The sequence below is a fragment of the Taudactylus pleione genome, unplaced genomic scaffold, assembly GCF_031769625.1.
Source record: "Taudactylus pleione unplaced genomic scaffold, aTauple2 ptg000095l, whole genome shotgun sequence".
In the NCBI taxonomy this organism is placed as follows: Eukaryota; Metazoa; Chordata; class Amphibia; order Anura; family Myobatrachidae; genus Taudactylus; species Taudactylus pleione.
The window spans coordinates 13,057,203-13,076,272 of record NW_028284497.1 but is presented as its reverse complement, the minus strand read 5'-3'; the positions used below and the strand labels follow the sequence as shown (position 1 = coordinate 13,076,272).

The following is a 19,070-nucleotide window of genomic DNA, read 5'->3' as shown; positions in this document are numbered from 1 at the left end:
TTGTAATCGCCAGCAAATCGGGCAGTAAAAGGTTAAAACCGACCAGCGATGCACGCGCCCGCTGGTCGTTTTTAACATCATCGCCCGAACATGACGGTCAACCTGACGACCGCCGTCAGGTTGCCATGTTCTGGGATGATTGATCTGCATACACTGAAAGTCTGAACGTTCAGTGTATGCAGTTCACCCCGCGGGAGACGACAGCGTCGTAATCGTGTCGTCGTCCCCCGCATCGTTAAATGGATGGCAGCATTATCAGCATTTTCATCATGTCCTTGATGACCATTTGCAACACTGTAATTTATTAAAAGGAAACAAGTGTGATGTTATTGTTGTTGCAAAATGTAATCTTATTAAAAATTAAAAGTAACATCTTATAGTGTCTATTCACACTCTCTAATTTTCAGTTATTCTCGTTTATCTTGGCCCAAAACATCAAATAAAAAAACACAAGGTCTACATAAATTAAATGCCTTAAAACTTTAACAAATAGCATCTCAATAGGGGAAAAAGTCACCAAAGGGACCAATTTGGTTAATTCTGCGTGTAGTTTTAATTTTATATTGTGTTTGTCAAATTAATCAGCAGTAATTTTAATTCCCCATGTGTAATATCAACAAATGCAGTTCTTGATTAAGGCTGGCCATTGTCCCTTTCTTTTCTACAAAACTAAAGATTATTTAACGTCTTTCGCGTGGGCAAATTTATGTTAGCAAATAAATAGTATTTTTAAAGCAGCATGCATGTTAAAGGCTAAACCAAGCTGGTTTAGACTTTAACATGCTTGCTTTAAAAATACGGGAATGTACTCTATATATATTTAGGAATTGTGATTGTATTCATCTAACAGGGTTTTTGTATTGTGTTTATACAATTCAACATAAATAGTAAACATCCAGCGCTTGTGGGTATTTTTGTGTCAGTGTATAATCTATGTGTGTTTTTTGTGCTATGCAAAGATCGTCTGGCTGCCGGCGCATATTGATGACGTCACTCCCTCTCTGTGCCGCCAGTCTACGCTTCTCCCAGATTCTTGCTAGGGATGGACATCAGCAGCCCACCATCAAATGATAGCTGGGCTTCCACCATTGAAACCTTTTAATGTGATGGTTAGTTACCATTGCATCAAAGAATTTGATGTAAAAAAGTATTCATGCGAGAACCCTCTTTGCGCAATACCCCTGAATTGCATGGCCAGTTATGGGATGATCTCTACATATGCAGGAGTAGAACCGCAAGACGTCATCTCCAGATGTAACAGAAAACGAAAGGAGTATGCCCAAGTAACAAGGCAGTTTGCTGTCATCCAATACAAGTTATGGAGGGAGTAGATATGTGCGCTAGGATGATTGCTCAATCAAACAGGTTACCATAGGATTGCGTTCAAATATAGCGAGAAATCAAACATGAATTTACTAGATTTCAAAGGGGGAATTGCAGCAACATTAATTCAAATGGGTGAGAACACCAAAATAAAGGAGAAGGTCTTCTAATTCTAATGTGGAAACACCACCAAAAAAGCAGAAGGTTGTACCTGAAATAAGATTGGATGGAGATGGACATTATCCGAAAATAAATAAATAAATGTATCTTAAAAATCCTCCACGATGCTATGACAAAAACTGTACCACCAGACGCACTTGCTACAGTTGTGAAAAATGCAAAGATTCAGTGTGTCCAGCATGCATGGAGCCATTTCATACTTAACCACCAAAGACAAACGTACTCATGTGGCCGGGTTCATTTTTCCGGCTTTTTTGCCGCCTATAGAAAACAATTTTTGTCTTAACTTGAAACGTATTATCTTTTTAATAAAATATATATTATATATATATATTTTTACATTAAATTAAAAATTAGTTTGTGAAGTTGAAGTATGAAAATAAAATCCCAACATCACCCAATATAATCTTTTGGACAGCATTTTTTACAATATATTTTTAAAAATGATACTAGCAATCATACGTAGCATCCGTCATCCCCGTAAAATCCTTTGACAGCGTATAAAAAAAGTCTAATTGAATCGTCTAGATGCTGATGGCCCTTATTTTTTTTTAAAATGACCAAAGCTGTTCTTCTGTGGCCAAACATAATGGAGAAACAACATGTGTATTTATCCTCCTTGATATTACTAATGTTTCAACCCCAAACACAATACTATATCTTACATCAATAACTGCACTAAGAACAAAGATAGTGCAGTAGTAACATTATTTTTGAATAATAATCGTATATGCAACATATTTCCCAAACTCTAGTGAACAGCTGAGAACTTGGTACAAGAGTGATGGAGAGGGGAGGGCAGCAGTATGGCCGGACACACAGCACATTACAGCCACACAGATGAGCAGAATGATGCTGCTGCTGCCATATGGCCCCATGGAATGAATACGAGACGAGCGCAGCCCCGGTTACAGACATGGAGGGCACAATTAGGCACTGGTCAGACTAAACCGGCCATCAGCAATGTATAACGAGACGAGCTGGGGGAGGTGCCGGCATGCCCCGGTGGCCGGTGCACCGTAGGATGCCAGAAACCCCGCTCACAAGTCGCACATGGCGGCCACACTGTAAATGTTTATAATTATATACATATATAATATAGGTTAATGAGGCCGCTGTCCCGTATGTGCGCGGGTACGCAGCGAGGGGGCGGGGCCAGGCACACCGGGGACGCGCGCCCGTAACCGACGTTAAGTGGGAAAGGGCGGGAAGGCGGCCTCCCCGAGCGCACCACGCATGCGTCGCCATCATCCAAAGCCCACTGCGCATGTGCGGCTAGACGTCGTCTGGCGTTGGCGCAGGAGCGTTGCGCTCCGCCATAGGAAGAGGAGGGGGCCGCGGGAGCGCGCAGGAAGATTGTTGTGGGGAGTGCGCGTCTCCGCGCATTATACCGTGGTAGGTAGCAGAAGCCCTTACACTTACCCCTTTCAGCCGCTTCATGAGTGTGCTCTTCTGACCACTCTTAGGTAATCCCCGTTCCTCAAGTGCCGTTCTTAAGTCAGTGACCCGAAGGCTGTCCAGCGGCCTCCCGTCCAGCGTTACATCCTCTAGCTCTGACATTTTCTGAGCCCCAATTCAGTACTAACTCGGTCAGACAGCGGAGCACCGGCTGTGGGGCGCTATACGACCGACTTCGGCCGATCCCGCTGTGTGACGTCAGTCTCGGGCACTTCCGCCTCCGAGCTCGGGTACAGTCGGAGAATCTGTTCCCCCTCCTTCCTGTTGCGTCATCTTCGCGCAGCAACATTGGCCCCGCCCATGTCTGGTAGTAAGTGGTGGTGTTTCTGCTCTCTCAGAACTACAGCTACACCTAGTGGACTTTAGAGGTACTGTTAGTGCTGCTAAATATTGCAAACTATAAACCTGTGCTGTGTAGAACACAAGAACAGGCTTAGTACAGTTTGCTTTTGTAGAACTAGTAATCGCAGCGGTTTCTGCCACCAAATATCTACAATTTCAAATGTAAACTTTTCTTTATTTAGTACTAAAATTTGTTATTTCTCAATTATTTAGAGTAGTAGTTTTGAATCCACTATTAACATCTGCAGAACATGTCCAGTTCCCTTTACTCGTTCGCAGTAGTACAATTGAAGCATAGTTTATCATGACTGTGAAGAGGATTATACCGACTGCAGACCCTCCAACATGACCCGTTCCATTAGGTACAAAATACTCTTCTCCTGGACTTTCCTCTTCATTTATAATTGCAGCCACCTGTGGTGAAACACCTGTCTCATCAATTACCTAGTTCAACACAGGTGGCTGCAATCATACATTAGGTGGGAAGTCCAGGGGCAGAGCATTTTGTACCTGATGGAGCAGGTCATGTTGGAGGGTAGGCGACTGGTGTTGCTATTCATTTATTTTTTTCTCGTTAACAATCATATAACGCTTACGCAAAGAGTTTCCACACTCAGCCCTAGTTAGTATAACTGATGAAAGTGTGATATTTGTAATGGAAAGGAATCACTGTACCAGTATTACAGTAATTCAATGAGGTGAACCATTTTTCCCAATTATTACAAAAATAAGTGTCCTTTTTTATTAGATAGTGACTCGTTTGAGCGCTTAAAAAACACTTCGCAGGTGCAACAATGTCTCGTCATTTTGACGGGCTGGTAACTAGTAAGCTTATAATTACTAGTACAGCTGTGTATGTACATGCAAATTGTAGCAAAAGTGGACTTGCGGCATGGAACAATTATCTTTAGCTAAGGTGTAATTTGCGTAATTAAACATATATCTTTAATTAAAGTGTAATTCCTGAGTAAGTTAGCATATTTGGTACATCTTGATTAGTCTTGCCTATAGCATTATTATTTTTTTTATTTATATAATACCACCTTTTTTTTAGTGTAGTACTGTAATAGTAGTCATCAGAAATACTGGTTGTGTGAGACACGGGAACCCTAAACCAGCAAACCAGCATGTGGAAATGGTGGAGCGGTATGCGGCAGCAGAGGTATTGTTGAGTGCACCTCAATGACCCTTAGTCCCGCAAAGACGATCTCCAGTGAATTCTTGTAAGACTGTTCTAAAGGAAAAGGGTGTGACCGAACATAAACACCCAGATACTATTTGGAGCCTGGAAATTGTCCAGCTGTGCCAGGAAGGTTCTTGCCTTGTATAAGACTTGATAAAAATATGATCAGATGTTTTAGATGTGGCGGCTCGGGCAATGTTGCGACTAATTGTCCACTTACCTCTAAACCTATGCAATGTGTTACTGCTTATGTAAACGGCAGCTAGCCTGCACTGCAGACCGAGCGGCTGAGCCAGATAAATGTGTAAATTCTCTGTATAGAAGGCAAACAGAGTCAGAAAATGACTAGAGCAGCAGTGGGGCACAGAATAATGTACTCCCTACTGAGGTAGAAAATGTTGAACCAGTTGACTGTATGCGTGATCTTGAAGTAAGAAAATATATATTTGCCTCAGAAAAGTTAAAAGATCCTACTTTGGTAAAGGGTAGAAAGAATGTTAAAGGCCCCATAGACAGTATGCTGCTGCTTATTTCAGTGTAGTCAGCTGTAGTCCCGATTGGCAGTCTCACTTACCCAGGGGTGTAAGTTCATACCAGGCGCCCCGGAGGCGAAATAGACAGTGGTACCCCAGCCTCTCCTCCCCAGGTGGCTCCGGGTAGCGCTTTAGATGTCTGCCACAGCCACACCCCTTTTTCTGTCTCTTCTGGTTGCTTCTCTTTGCACCGCCTTTTAGCAGTGTAGTGTGACCTAATGATGTCATGTGCACTACGTCGCAATAAACAAAAATAACTATTGCAGCAGTCACCGGCGGTGCCGGAAGATCAAAAGACGAATGCCTCCATTGCCTCCAGGAGTTTCATTACTGCACTTACCAAGGGTAGTAGTAATAATGTTATTTATAGAGCACTTTTCTCCTATTAGGACTCAAAGTGCTTTACATTTGCATTTAAAATAGAAAATAAGCTTAATAGCAAAGGTAAACATTAGTGATACTCTTGAATAAACAGGTGAGTCTTGAGTCTGTTTTTGAAGGATTCTAGAGTGGAGGCATCTCAAACTGAAGGGAAGTGATTTCAATAGAGTCTGTGCCGCAAAGCTAAACGCTCGACCCCCAGTTGAATTCAGGAAGTTTCTAGGTACTACTAATAGTTCTTAATCTACAGATCACAGTAATTGAGCTGGGCAGTAAGGAATCAGAAGCTGCTTCAGGTAACTTGGGCCCTGGTTATGTAGGGCTATGAAAATTAGCCAATCTTGAAACAGATTCTCCAACTTACAGGTAGCCAGTGAAGGGAGTAGAGAATGGATGTTATGTGGCTGAAACGGGGTTGGTTGGTTAATAGCTTAGCAACTGTATTTTGTATCGGCTGCAAGAGGTGCAATTGTTTTGCTGGGACCAGGTAGAGGGCATTGCAGTAATCTAAACGTGATAATACAAATGCATGTATGGGGCAGCACAGATGGTGTAATGTTTAGTATTACTGCCTCACAGCACTGTGGTTGTGGCCTCCGGGTGCTCTGGTTTCCCCTCACACTCCAAAAATATACAGGTTGGATAATTGGCTCCCAACAAAAAACCCTAGTATGTATGTATGCGAGCATGTGGTAGGGAATATAGATTGTAAGCTCTACTGGGGCAGGGACTGATATCAATGCCTACATTTTCTCTTTAAAGTGCTGGGAATATGTGTGCGCCATATAAATAGCTGGTAATAAATAAATGTTTGACTTTAGGCAGATCTTCTGAGGGAATGAAGTGCTTGATTCTGGCTCTGTACTTAAGATGAAAGAATGAGGACTTGATTGTGGCTGATAACTGATGTCTAAGTGGCATGTCACTATCCAAGACAACACCAAGATTCCGGACATGTTCCGTGTTTTGTAATTCTGAACTCCCAAACTTAAGTCCAGTTGGTTGGTTATCCTGCAGCCCTGGCCTTTGATTGTGAGCACCTATCATAAAGATCTGTTTTATCAAGATACAGTCACAGCCAACTGGCACTCATCCACTCCTGGAGTTCAGCTAGGCAGCCATTTAAGGTTGCTGTTGGGTTCTCTGTACCCAGAGCTAAGGACAGGTACAGATGTGTATCCTCTGCATAGCAGTGGCAGACCAGGCCATGACGTCTGATTATATCACCCAGTGGTAGCATGTATACTGCAAGTAACATATAGTTATAGAACCCTGTGGAACACAGCATGGCAGTGGCATTGGTCGAGTATACGCCAGAAGAAACTCTGTGACCTGCCAGTGAGAAATTATTTGAACCACCTAAGAATTGTGCCATCTAGTCCAAGGAAACGTTTCAATCGCTCAGTCAGAATCCCATGGTCCACGGTATCGTATGCAGCAGAGAGATCCAGAAGGATTCAGATTGAACAGTCACCTTTTGTCTCTTGCCATCAAAAGATCATAGCTGTTTCCATTCTATGTCTTCTACTGAATCCATACTGGAATGGATCATAAACATCATAGGCTGACAGACTGGTTTCCAGTTGAGTTGCGACCGCTTTCTCGATAACCTTTACTAGAAAAGGAAGGTATGATACCGGTCTGTAGTTGGTCATGCGGTTGGGATCTAAATTAGTTTTATTAAGGAAAGTTCTAACAATTGCTTCCTTTAGTGGTGCAGGAAAAATGCCTGTCTGCAAAGAGCATTGAACTATTTTTGAAAATACAGGGTCAATTATTTCCGTACACCCTATTAGAAGCTTGGTTGAGGCAGGGTCCAGATCACAGGTGGTGGGATGCAACATTCAGATAATTTCTGCAATGTCCATCCATTGGGTTAAAGCTAGTCAGTGAAGACAGGTGGCTTACATTGGCAGGCTTGGTTACTTGGCACTCCTTTGATGGCTCTGTGGGGATTCCAGCCTGTACGTTGGATACTTTATCTGTAACGCAGTATGCAGAATTGCTGCATCTTGGCTGGGAGTTGGTTTCATCAGGCTGCAGCAGCATGCTGGTTTGCAAAGGGTACAAGCAGGGTACAGGCAGGATTTACAAGTGTTTTTTTAGGAATGGAAGAGGTGAAGTATGTTGGATACACCATAGGCAGAGGTTTCATGAAACCCCAACTTAATAAAATTGAGGCAATACAAAATTGGCCACGAACCCTAAATAAGAAGTAAGTGAGAGCTTTCCTAGGAATCACAGGGTATTATAGAATATTTATACCCAGTTTTGCCACTTTGACTCACCTTGCCAATGGTAAACAGTCAGTTATGGGTAAGTGGATTCCTGAGGCAGAATAGGTTTTTTTCAGGTGTTGAAGGTAACATTGTACACCCAACCAGTTTTGATGACACCTGACTTTAAAAATGTTTTTCTCTTGCAGACAGATGCATGAGATGTAGGGATTGGTGCTGTTCGGTCTCAAAACAAAGCTAGTGAAGAGCATCCCCTTATTTAAGTAGTTAATTGAATATAAACAAGAGAAATTACACCATTGTTGAAAAAAAGGCATTGGCAGTTAAAAGGCCATTAGAGACTCTAAGGTACTACCTTTTGCGGAGAAAATTTAGATTGATTACCAATCATGCTCCATTGAAGTAGATGTCTGAGACTAAAGAGACAATGGTTATTGGCATTGCAAAATTTTTAATTCTGAGTAGAACATAGGCCAGGAAGCCAACTGGCCAATGAGTGAGTACAGGTGTTCCTTCCCACAGGTCGAAACAGGAGGGGAAAAAGAAGGGGAAGTTATCAAAGGGAAATATGTATTCTTTTAGGTTCCTAGCTTCTGCCTGGTTGACAGTTAGCTAATTTGTAAACTTGATTGCCAGAACACCTGTGAGAGGCTGATAAAAGGTTTTCACTATTTCTAGTCTCACACTGCCTTTGGGGCAGGTTAGAGGCCTGCTAAGAGGCACTGTTACTGTTTGATGTTTTGTGCTATAAACCTAGGTATATATATATCCACATGGCAATTTTTCCAGTAGTGTTTTTGTCACATACAACCCTTCCCCTCCTGTTTTGACCTGTGGTTCTGTACACCTGTAGCCCCTAAGCGAAAAACGGGACCAAGCATCTGCGTTGGCCATTTTGCAATGCCAAGAACCATCTACTTGTTCTCCCTTTGGTCTCTTTATTCTCAGCCATCCACTTCAACTGAGCATGATCGTAAATAATCTTTGTTTCTGCCCCAAAAGGTAGTACCATTAGTGTTTCTAATGCTCACTTAATTCCCAATGCTTTTTCCAACACTGGCATAATTTCTCTCATGTATATTCAATTTCCTACTTAAATAAGAGGATCCTCTTCACCATGTTTGCTTTGAGACAACACCTATCCCTACATCTAATGCATCTATCTGCATGACAAATTAATTTTTAAAGTCAGGTGCATTAAAACTGGTTGGGTGCTCAATGTTGCCTTCAACACCCGAAAAGCCTTTTCTGCCTCAGCATTCCACTTAACCATAACTAACTGTTTACCCTTGGTAAGGTATGTGAAAGGGACAGTAATAGTGGCAAAATTGGGTATACATGTTTGATAATATCCTGTGATTCCTAAGAAAGCTCTTGTCTGCTTCTTATTTGGGGATTGTGGCCAATTTTGTGTTTTCTTAATTTTATTAAGTTGGGGCTTTATCAAACCTTTGACTATGGTGTATCCAAGATACTTCACCTCTTCCATCGCTAAGCAACACTTTTTTGAGTTGACTGTCAATCCTGCCTCACGGATGGAGTCCAACACTACTTGTACCCTAGGTAATTGAGGTGGCCAATCAGGACTGTAGATGACTACATCATTGAGATAAGCAGCAGCACACTGCCTATGGGGCCTTTAGAATTTTGTCCATCATCCTCTGAAAGCTGGCTGGTGCCCCCTGTAACCCAAATGGCAACATCTTATATTGGAACAGGCCCTGCGGTGCCTTGTCTGTCAATGGCACTTGCTAGTACTTTTTGGTCTAGAGTGGTTAAGTATCATGCTTTTCCCAGACTTCCAATAAGTTCATCCAAACGAGGCTTTGGGTAGGAATCAAACTTAGACACACCATTTAATTTATGGAAATCATTGCAGAAGTGTAAGCTCCTGTCGGGTTTCGGAATGAGTAAAATGGGACTTGACCACTCACTGTGACTCCTCAATTATATCTAATTCCAAAAATTTTTTTAATTTCTTTAGACACAGATTCTTCTTGGGCTACTGATATTCTATAGGACCTTAGGTTAACCTTAGCTCCTGATTCAGTGATTAGGTTATGTTTAATGACTCTTCTTTTGCCAGGTATGTCCCAAAAAAAATCTTATTCATATGAGAAATTCTTTAACCTCATGCTGCTGAATAGTTGAGAGGTTTTTGGCTATTGTTACTTCATGAACCAAATGTACTGTAGTTGCTGGAGGGAACAGGGTAGCTGACAGCTACTCTAACTTTCCTAGGTTTTATAAGATTTACATGGTACATCTGTTCTGGCTTTCTTTTCCCAGGCTCTTACACCTCATCCACTTTTTCTATGATTTCAAAGACTCATTCTGTGTTAAATCAACACACTTTTTGTTAAAATTTTAACTCACCAGCTCAGAGTTTTTTCAAATTTGGTATATGGAGAGTGTATATGTAGTCTAAGAAAAAATACAAAATTTTATTTAAATATCTCATGCCATTTCCAAAATATGGCTATGTAAAATTTTAAAAAATCTGTCAAACATGCACTACAACACAATATTAATAGGCTTTGTGAGGAAAATCTTTTTCCAAATTCAAACTGAAATTTTTGATCATGATTATCTCAAAGTACGACGACAAAAAAGTAAAAAAAAATTCTGGAAATAGTCTACTAATGTTAGTCAAAATCTAAAAGTGGGAGGATAATGAGTTCATAATTAAAAATCATTTTAAACCGGAGTAGGCACTATGTTTGAAAAAATCAGGGCCTATTTTTAAATCCAACTAGCTGGAGTACCCTGCGTTGCCCGGGATTTTAAGAATGTTTGTTTACACATCATCCTCCAACCAACCTCTCCTTAGGCAGGCCTCACAAATAGTGTGAGAAACGTCCCCATCAAAGGTCTTCGAAGGAAGTAGGACCTGTAACGGTATAAAGCAAACTTCGGAGATGGAAGCATTCAAATTTTGTAGGATGTACAGTGTAAACACGGCCAAGAGCTTCTGTTGCTCTGATACCAGGATGACCATCTACAGTGACTCCCTGTTTTCTGCGCACCAAAACTTTGGGAGAAGCATTCCATGTGTAGTATTTTGGCAGCTCACAGTACAGCAGGGTCCTTGCAAATTCATCATTTTGACACAGTTGGAAGAAAGAAGTAAATGTTGTTGCGTAATTTGGTATAGTCAGAGAGCTGAGAATGCTGGCAAAGCCTACTAAAGCTCTCTTCGATAATAAACATTAAGATCATGTCAAAACATGACAACACAAAACGCTTGCTCCGAGGCCCTACCCATATGCCGTGGGGCCTCACAATGAGCGTCCAGCAAAACTTGTGGTTTTAAATTAATTAAAAATTAACAGTAATTAATTTCGATTTAAATTTTTTTAGTGGCCTCCGCCGTGTTTTAATACGCTCGTATGTAAAATGGCACGATCTTCACTTGTAAACTGTGGATTTGTATAGAAAGACAGAAGTCCAGAAGGACAAATTTTTGCTTTGATATAGTAGAGAAGATGGAAAATAAAAAATAGTAGATAAGCTAAATCCTTTTGTAATTCCGTACCTGACCTGTAGAGGGCGAATGCTATGCAAAAATTGTGTTTTTTTTAATTAATTAAAAAGTAACAGTAATTTCGATTTAATAGAGAAGATACAAAAGAAAAAATAGTAGATAAGCTAAATCCTTTTGTAATTCCAACCCTGACCTGTAGAGGGCGAATGCTATGCAAAAATTATGGCTTTTCCTTAATTAAAAATTAACAGTAATTTTGATTTAAACATTTTTTAGTTGCCTCCGCCGTGTTATAATACGCTCGTATGTAAAATTTCACGATCGTGGCTTGTGTGGATTTGTATAGAAAGACAGAAGGACAAATTTTCGCTTTTATATAGTAGAATGAGGGAACAACTAAAATTAGCCCAACACTCAATATTTGAATTAAATGTACATTCTCTTAATTACTTTTTGTCAATATCTACATGTGAGAATATATAATATAGATATTCTATATTCTCACATGTAGAGTTTGTCAAAGTAATTAAGAGAATTTACAAAAATTGTAGGCATAATTATAAAAGTTCCTATATGACTATTAACTAAAAACAATGAATAATGCTTGCAAGAAAACAATGATCTCTAATAATGTTAATGCATTGTTTATGACTCATGCTCATGAATCATTGTTCTCATGAATCAATGGTTAGAAATAATGCTCAGTATTGCAGGCCACAGCGCATGGGAAATGCCCCTTTGATGGAGTTGGCGGCACAGTCAAGAGACTGGCAGCTAGAGCCAGCCTACAATGTCCATATGAGAACCAAATCCTCACACCTCTCCAACTGCAGTAGAAATTATATCTGAAATTAATTTGACATTTACAACGCAAGAAGACTATATTGAGTCTGAAACATTTTTGAATGATCGTTTCAGCCAGTCAGTAACTATTCAGGGAACACAACAGTATCATGCTTTTATACCTGTTGATTCAAGTACATAAGAAATATCTAAGGCTACAACATCATCTACAGTATTCGTTACAAAGTCTCTAGAGAAACTCCAGTTGACACACAAAAATGGCTATATATCCATTGTGTATAACAAATGGTGGCTTGCTTATGTGATGGACAAGAATGAAGACTAATTAAAAGTGACCTTCCTTCATCTAGCTGGACCTTCACCATCATTCTTCTATTCAAGGATGCCTGATGTACTATGGATACCTACTAATAGATGTTTTATGCAAAGTTGACCCTATAACTCCAACTGGAAGAATTTGTCATGTCTCCTGATGACACTTTGACAATGCCTCAGGAGGTTTTTAAACTATCTTCAGCTAACATTGTTGACTGACTAATACAATGTCAAGTATTTCTATTCAACTTGATTTATATAATTTAAACTAGGGATGTGCAGGCTCGGATAGGTTCGAGTTTGCACGCCGAGTTCGGATTTTTCCCTCCAAAAAAACGGAACTCAGAAAGAGGCTAAACGTCATCTTGCATGGACAAACATCATCATTCCTGGACTTTTCGGCGTGCAAACTCGAATCTATCCGAGCCTGCACATCCCTAATTTAAACTAATGAAGCCATCAAATCTATTATTACCTATTACTACTTGTTATACACCCGGCTTTATTGAATAGACTACCTTGCTTTAAAATTATTTTTAAGTATGAACCCATTATCCTCCCACTTTTTGAGATAATCATGATCATAAATTTCACTTTGAATTTGGAAAGTTTTTCCTCACAAGGCCTATTGTGTTGTATATCAGGAAAGGGCATAAAAAAACAGTAAAATTACACCACTCTCACAGCTCTAGCTTAATTAGCAGAGCTGCTATGGCGATTGAAAATATGATGGTTGTGCATTTTTGACAGATTATTTATGGAAACCGCACGATATACTCGTATTTAAATAATATTTTGTATTTTTCTTAGACTACATATACTCTCCATATACCAAATTTTATCAATATAAGCTGGTATGGTAAAATCAGTGTGTTGATTTGACACGGAATGACCCCAAATGGTACTTGCCACTTTCCCAAGTATTTACTTTCTACTGTGGGAATCAAAATAAACACCCTGACACCAGGAGCAATGATGCATAATTGGGCATTTATGATTTCACACCCTTTGTTTTACCTGTTGGGGGCTTGTTCCAAGTGCGCTCTTGCTATCATAACCACTGTAGCTATTATTTCCCGAGTCTGAAAAACATGCTCAATAACTGTCTTATAAGGACTGGCTTGCCTCTCCCATGTCTCTTTTGCAATATCCGGCATTCCACTTGGGTGTACCCACACAGCAAATCAAAAGGTGAAAACCCTGCGGTAGATTGTGGAACCTTTCGAATAGCCTGCAATAAATAGGATAAAAAATAATCCCAATCTTTCCCATCTTTATCCACCACTTTCCTTAGCATAGTCTATAAAGATTTGATAAACCTCTCCACTATACCATCAGTGTTGTGATACACAGAGGTCCTTAGCTGAGTAACCTTAAACAGGTGGCACAACACTTTCATGATTCTTGACATAAATGGGGTACCCTGATCAATTAGGATCTCCTTAGGCATTTCCATTCCGCTAAAGACATGTACTAGTTTCCTAGCAATTTTCCTTGCTGACATATTGCGCAATAGTTTCACTTCTGGGTATCTGGTAGTGCAATCCATTACCATCAAAATATACTGATGACCCCGGGTAGTCTTATTAGAGGTCCAACCAAGTCCATAGCTATTCTTTCAAACACAACCTTAATAATGGGTGATGGGTCAAGCACACTTCTATAATGTGGCCTGGGAGCATGGTACAGGATAAATTGTCACAAATCTTAGTAGGTTGTCTTACCTTCACATGGCAGTACACTAACAGGTTCTACTGGGTTTCTATCTACCACTTTTACATTCTCTCTAGCCTTTACCAGAGTATGGTCTTTTAACTGTTCTGAGGCAAAAATATATTTTATCACTTTAAGATCAGTCAACTCGTTCAAAAATATTTTATTCTTGAGTATGGAGTACATCACTCTGTGCTCCACTGTTGCTGCCATAATTTTCTGACTTCCCAATCATGCTTGGAAAAGGGAACATTCAGACTTGGGGAACATTTCCACTGCCATTGTATCAGTAACAAAAAAACAGGTCTGGGTTATTTTACTTATGTAAAAAATTGGGTTTCCCACAGCTTCCAGAAGTGGGAAAAATCTCTCCCCAATATAGCATCATACATTAAAAAAGGAAGTAATCCCTTAGTGGGACCACACTGTATTTCTGTGTTTACTACGTCAGTGTCATAATGCCAAGTATCCCGTGTATACAGGTTACACCAACAACTTTTTTTTCCCTGATGTTTTGAGGGGTTCACCAACTCTGCTTTTACTAGAGTAACTAGGCTACCAAAACCTAACATAGCCTCTACCCATTTGCTTTCTACAGTGATTATACACATTTGTTTATCTCGCTCAGTGCAGGCTATCTGAGCAAAGAAAGATTCTCTGCAATTTACATAAGCAGTATCATAGTGCATAGGTTCAGAAGTAAGTGGGCAATTAACCGCAACATGGGCCGAGCCACCACATCTAAAACATCTGATCATATTTTTATCAAGTCTTATATGAGGCAGGTACTTTCCTGGCACAGCTGGCCAATCTCCGAGTTCCAAGCCTACAGTATCTGGATGTGTATGTTCTTTCCACCATCCAGCACCTTTTTGCCCTGGAACAGTCTTACAAGAATTCACTGTAGATCGTAAATTGCGGGACGTTAGTCTGTGGTTGTAGCCACTTCTTGGTGAGATGGATGAGGTCATGTATTTGAGAGCAGGGAGAGGCCTATCCATGTGGTATCCCCAATAATTAACTTGTGCTCAAACAGATGCTGTGACACCCAAAAGAGTCAAAATTAAAATTTTTAGTTAACCATAGCCCTTGCTATAAGTTGGGCTTAAGTCCAAATATGCCTTTTGTGGTTCACCTGACAGTAAGGATGACAAAATGCCTGCCCACTGATCCTTAGGCCAACTTTCTCTCTCCGCTGTTCTGTCGAAAGTTGTTAGGTTTCAACACCATCACTCTTTGTTATCTTTTGCAGAAAGTCTAGCCTGTTTGAAGCTAATTGTGACATCCGTGGAGGCATTTCTTGCGCTCTTAGTGCTGCTGGCCAGGGCCTCCTCAATGATCACTTGCTGCACCCTGGTAGCCTCTTGCTGTATAGATGTTCCCTGTCTATCAATTCTACTGCGTCCAAGTCCTCACTGCGACTGCCGTTAGTAATTTAACGTGGTGTGTGCTCAGTACGACTGACACATGCTCAATCCAAAAAAGTGCTCATATCTGCAAATCTTGGCATTGCATCCACCTCTGAATCAGCCCCAATTTCCATTTTTCTTTTTTTCTCATATGGTCACATTAACAAAGGGTGTTTCTCTTTTGTTCATAGACTTTCACATTGATTATACCCCTTGTGCAGATTACATATGCACAACACTGGTAACACCGGCTCCCACATTATTAGTAACATTCTCGTGGAGCTAGTCACACCCCGTGAATAAGTTATGTTTCAATATATTGTCATAATAATACAGTTCAGCAACACTGAAATTATTGTTTATAAAATGCCAACATATGTAGTTGTCATGCTCTGGCTAAGATGATTCTCCACCATGAGATTAGAAGACGTGGACTCAGGTTGAGGAGGGAACAGGAGACGAAGGACTTGGATTAGTGTCTTCCTCATCCACCACTACTAGATGATGGCGAGACCTGACCAAAGGCGCAGAGTCTAGCCTATTGGGAGGTGTTCACCAGTGACCCCTCCAAGTGGGATTTGGGCTTAAGCTGCACCCAGTAGGCAGGTCGCTTTGGTCAGGTATCTGGCACAAGTGGGAAAAAATGGAAGACCACTACCACAGGGCAAGTACAGGAGAAAGATATTGGAGGATTGTACTGAAGCGATGTACAGAGAACACACTTAGTGATTTCAGTCGCAATGCTGGCACAGGAGATGGTATAATGAGCGGGTCCTTGGATGATGTACTAAGAACACACTGTGGTCTCAGACGCAGCACAGAAGAATGGTATCACGAGATGGTGCTCGAATGATGAACTCCGTACACATGCTGAGGATTCAGCCGCAGAGCTAACACAGAAGATGACTCTTAATAAATTGTACTCACAAGACGTTCTGAGTACACACACCGTGGAAAATGCTAGGAACAAGTCACTAAAAGGAACGGAGCTTGGAATCTGGAACGCTGCAACAGCAAGTTAACACTGGAATTAACATTGTTGTACAGGCAACTTCCTGTTGTCCAGAGCCTGGTTTTATACCATAAGGTAGCAGTCCATTGGAGGACACTGTCAGCTGACCGCAACCAAAGCTACCATTGCATAAAGGGTTAGTCAGGTGAAAACAGACTATCTTGGCTGCGTCCATGATGGTAACCGCAGAAACCACATCACGGAGCGAGCACATGGATGTCCTAGCAGACCCGAGGTAGAATCCTCAGCGCATCACTCGCCGCCGCACCTGGTGTCTGACCGCACTAGAGATCAGGGGAAGCCGACGCTAAGGTGAGTAACGGCCGATCCTAGGCTGCAACCTGACAGTAGTGCTCTACATTAAGGGATAATAATATAAATGAATAACACATAGGGGCTGATTCTGAGTCGCACACATGCTACTGTGACTGAATTTGCATCTTTTACTGTAGTTGTGTCTGTGACTTTATACTAATGCTGACATCAACCCTTCTCCTGGTGTACAAGCCTGTGTCTTAATGTGCATGGACTGAGATGCCCACTTTAAGAGTCTTTAGACATAACCATTGGTTGCACCATCGAAACGTGCAACAGCCATATGGTGGGTACAGAATCTCTGTCAGGGAGTAAATGTGAGCAATTAAGTAAGTTTGCAACCAGTTCAGCGACACACCTGAGACACTCCCGTAACACGCCCATAAGACAGACCATCTTCATGCGTCTGAATAGCCACCACCCAGAATGCCCAGCACATATCAGATACTGTGCTTCTCAATTGCAAATGTGCCTATGTGCATGCACAATGTGGAATGCATGCACTGTACGAGTATTTCACACGCGCAAATGAGCTTACAATCTATGAGGTGTGGTGAATAATGGTGCATAAAGTTAGCCGTATAACATTTGTAGATGCTGGTGGGAAAGTGTGTCTGGCTACTGTAGGCAGAAGCATTATCAGCCACTAGTGACTCATTTCTGTGCAGCTATCGATGGTATGGTTATGGTTAGAATGAGGAGAGAGATAGTGAAAGATGAACAAGTTACCGTAGAGCTGTCAAGACAGTAAGCTGCTGACAACCACGACTTTCCTGCAGCATTTATCTCAAGTTAACCTCCTTCCTCTGGTTCTGAAGAAGCTTTCTCTCTGGTGCTCTATAGGAACTCCAGTAGCCATTTGCCAGCTCAGAGTAGCTGTTGCCCAGTATTTTCCTTTGGCACCATTCACACCTCTTAACACAGAGCTGGACACTTGAAATTAAAGAATGCTCTGTATTGCAGAATGCCTATATGTAATTTTCTGTGATTTCTTGAGTATATGCAGATCTGTAAAGAGAAGTCATCATGAATAGTTGGAGCTTCTGAGATAGAGGCTCCAAGTGTAAAATAATAACTTCCATAAATATGCCACTGTTCTGGAGCCATGACATGACTGAGCAGCATATGGTGTCAGGGCCACTGGTAGCTTGCTCTACGCACAATTACGGTAGCTGAATTGTGCTCGCACCGTCATAGGCTGCAAGCAGAAATCACCAAGAAAGCTGTGAAGCAGCCAGAATCCATTCAAGCAACTACTAGTATGTAAATCCTTCAAGACCAGAGTTTGTTGATAATAAAATAGAACCAATCTTTATTTTGCAATCTAGTGTATCCATGGCAATACTAATGTTACTGCATTACTATGTGACAAATTTAACTTCATTATAAATTTGTGTCTTTATTTGCCAGGTTATGACTGAGGAGGCTATCCCCATCTCATATGTTCCTTCACAGGAGATGCACTGTATTCTACATTGGTTTTCTGAATGGACAGAGCCACAGCGCAAAAACTTCCTTCAGGATATGGTGTGTAAGGCAGTGCCTGGGAAACTCTGCTTACTCCTTGAGGGATTGGGCTCATTGAACCTTTCTGCTGCGCCACCTAGCATCTTTCAATGCCAAATGAGACTTTGGGATCAGTGGTTCCAGGGCTGGGATGAGGATGAAAGGAATGAATTTTTACGACGATTAGAGCAGCAGGACCAAGATTTTGTAGCACTGTTTTACAAGGAGGTTGCTGGAACTGCAGGCAAGGACTGATGGGTAACAGCATGAATGTATGCTGAGAAACTAAAACCTCAAAAGTGAGAGTGACTGGAGGAAGTGCTTGGATTTGATGATGGAAATTTGGAAGACTTATTGGACTTAAATCAGAATAGTATTGCTGGGTCCAGTGAATCTCAGAGAATAATTGTACTCCACTGTTGTTACTACTTAGAAGGTACAAATGAATCTTACAGCTAGAATATGTTGATATAAAAGTAAGAGGAGGAGTCAGTTATTTTACACCTAGGAGAAATGGCTCATATGATGAAGCAATTATATGTGGACAATTTCTAGTACTGTTTATTAGTAAAATCTGGATTTGATTTGTCTTTCTTAATGTTAGTGATTCTCCTTTTCATTCCCATATTCAAAGGATGTATGTCCTCTTTCAGACGCCCAGTACATCATGCTTCCCTTTTGTATCGATGACTTGTAAATGATAAATGTCCCTGACTTGCAGAATCTGTGTCTTGTGCTTGCACCAGAGAGTGAGAATCAGCAATACACACAACATGCCACAGAAACAGCCCCCAATTATTCCAGCTTCACTCATAATGGAGCTATGAGAAACAGGAGACAGGAACCTGCAGAAGGGTAGAGAGATTTAGCGCTTG

General features: G+C 41.0%; 3 protein-coding genes across 10 annotated transcripts in view; 1 reads left to right on the top strand and 2 right to left on the bottom strand.

Annotated features, from left to right (window-relative positions):
- Nucleotides 1-3,171, bottom strand: part of ACIN1 (apoptotic chromatin condensation inducer 1) — a 124,753-nt gene extending 121,582 nt beyond the window's left edge. For 2 of the 3 annotated variants that reach the window (XM_088469962.1, XM_088469963.1), the window contains exon 1: nucleotides 2,926-3,171. In XM_088469962.1, coding sequence (XP_088326088.1) covers nucleotides 2,926-3,063 — 138 coding nt within the window. In that variant the 5' untranslated portion in view covers nucleotides 3,064-3,171. The remainder of the gene's footprint in view (nucleotides 1-2,925) is intronic. The other variant, XM_088469964.1, reaches the window with a different exon arrangement.
- On the top strand, nucleotides 2,732-18,918 carry CUNH14orf119 (chromosome unknown C14orf119 homolog). 6 transcript variants are annotated; one of them, XM_088469967.1, is made up of 2 exons: nucleotides 2,732-2,898; nucleotides 18,100-18,918. In XM_088469967.1, exons 1-2 carry the CDS (start codon nucleotides 2,740-2,742, stop codon nucleotides 18,448-18,450), a joined length of 510 nt encoding a protein of 169 aa, XP_088326093.1. In that variant the 5' UTR covers nucleotides 2,732-2,739; the 3' UTR covers nucleotides 18,451-18,918. The 6 variants fall into 6 exon arrangements, with proteins under 6 accessions (XP_088326093.1, XP_088326095.1, XP_088326098.1 ...); XM_088469969.1 differs by lacking the exon at nucleotides 2,732-2,898 and adding an exon at nucleotides 2,900-2,969; XM_088469972.1 differs by lacking the exon at nucleotides 2,732-2,898 and adding an exon at nucleotides 2,908-3,191.
- Nucleotides 18,826-19,070, bottom strand: part of CIROP (ciliated left-right organizer metallopeptidase) — a 58,510-nt gene continuing 58,265 nt past the window's right edge. The window contains exon 15 of the mRNA XM_088469966.1: nucleotides 18,826-19,040. Within this exon, the coding sequence (XP_088326092.1) occupies nucleotides 18,845-19,040 (196 nt within the window). The 3' untranslated portion in view covers nucleotides 18,826-18,844. The remainder of the gene's footprint in view (nucleotides 19,041-19,070) is intronic.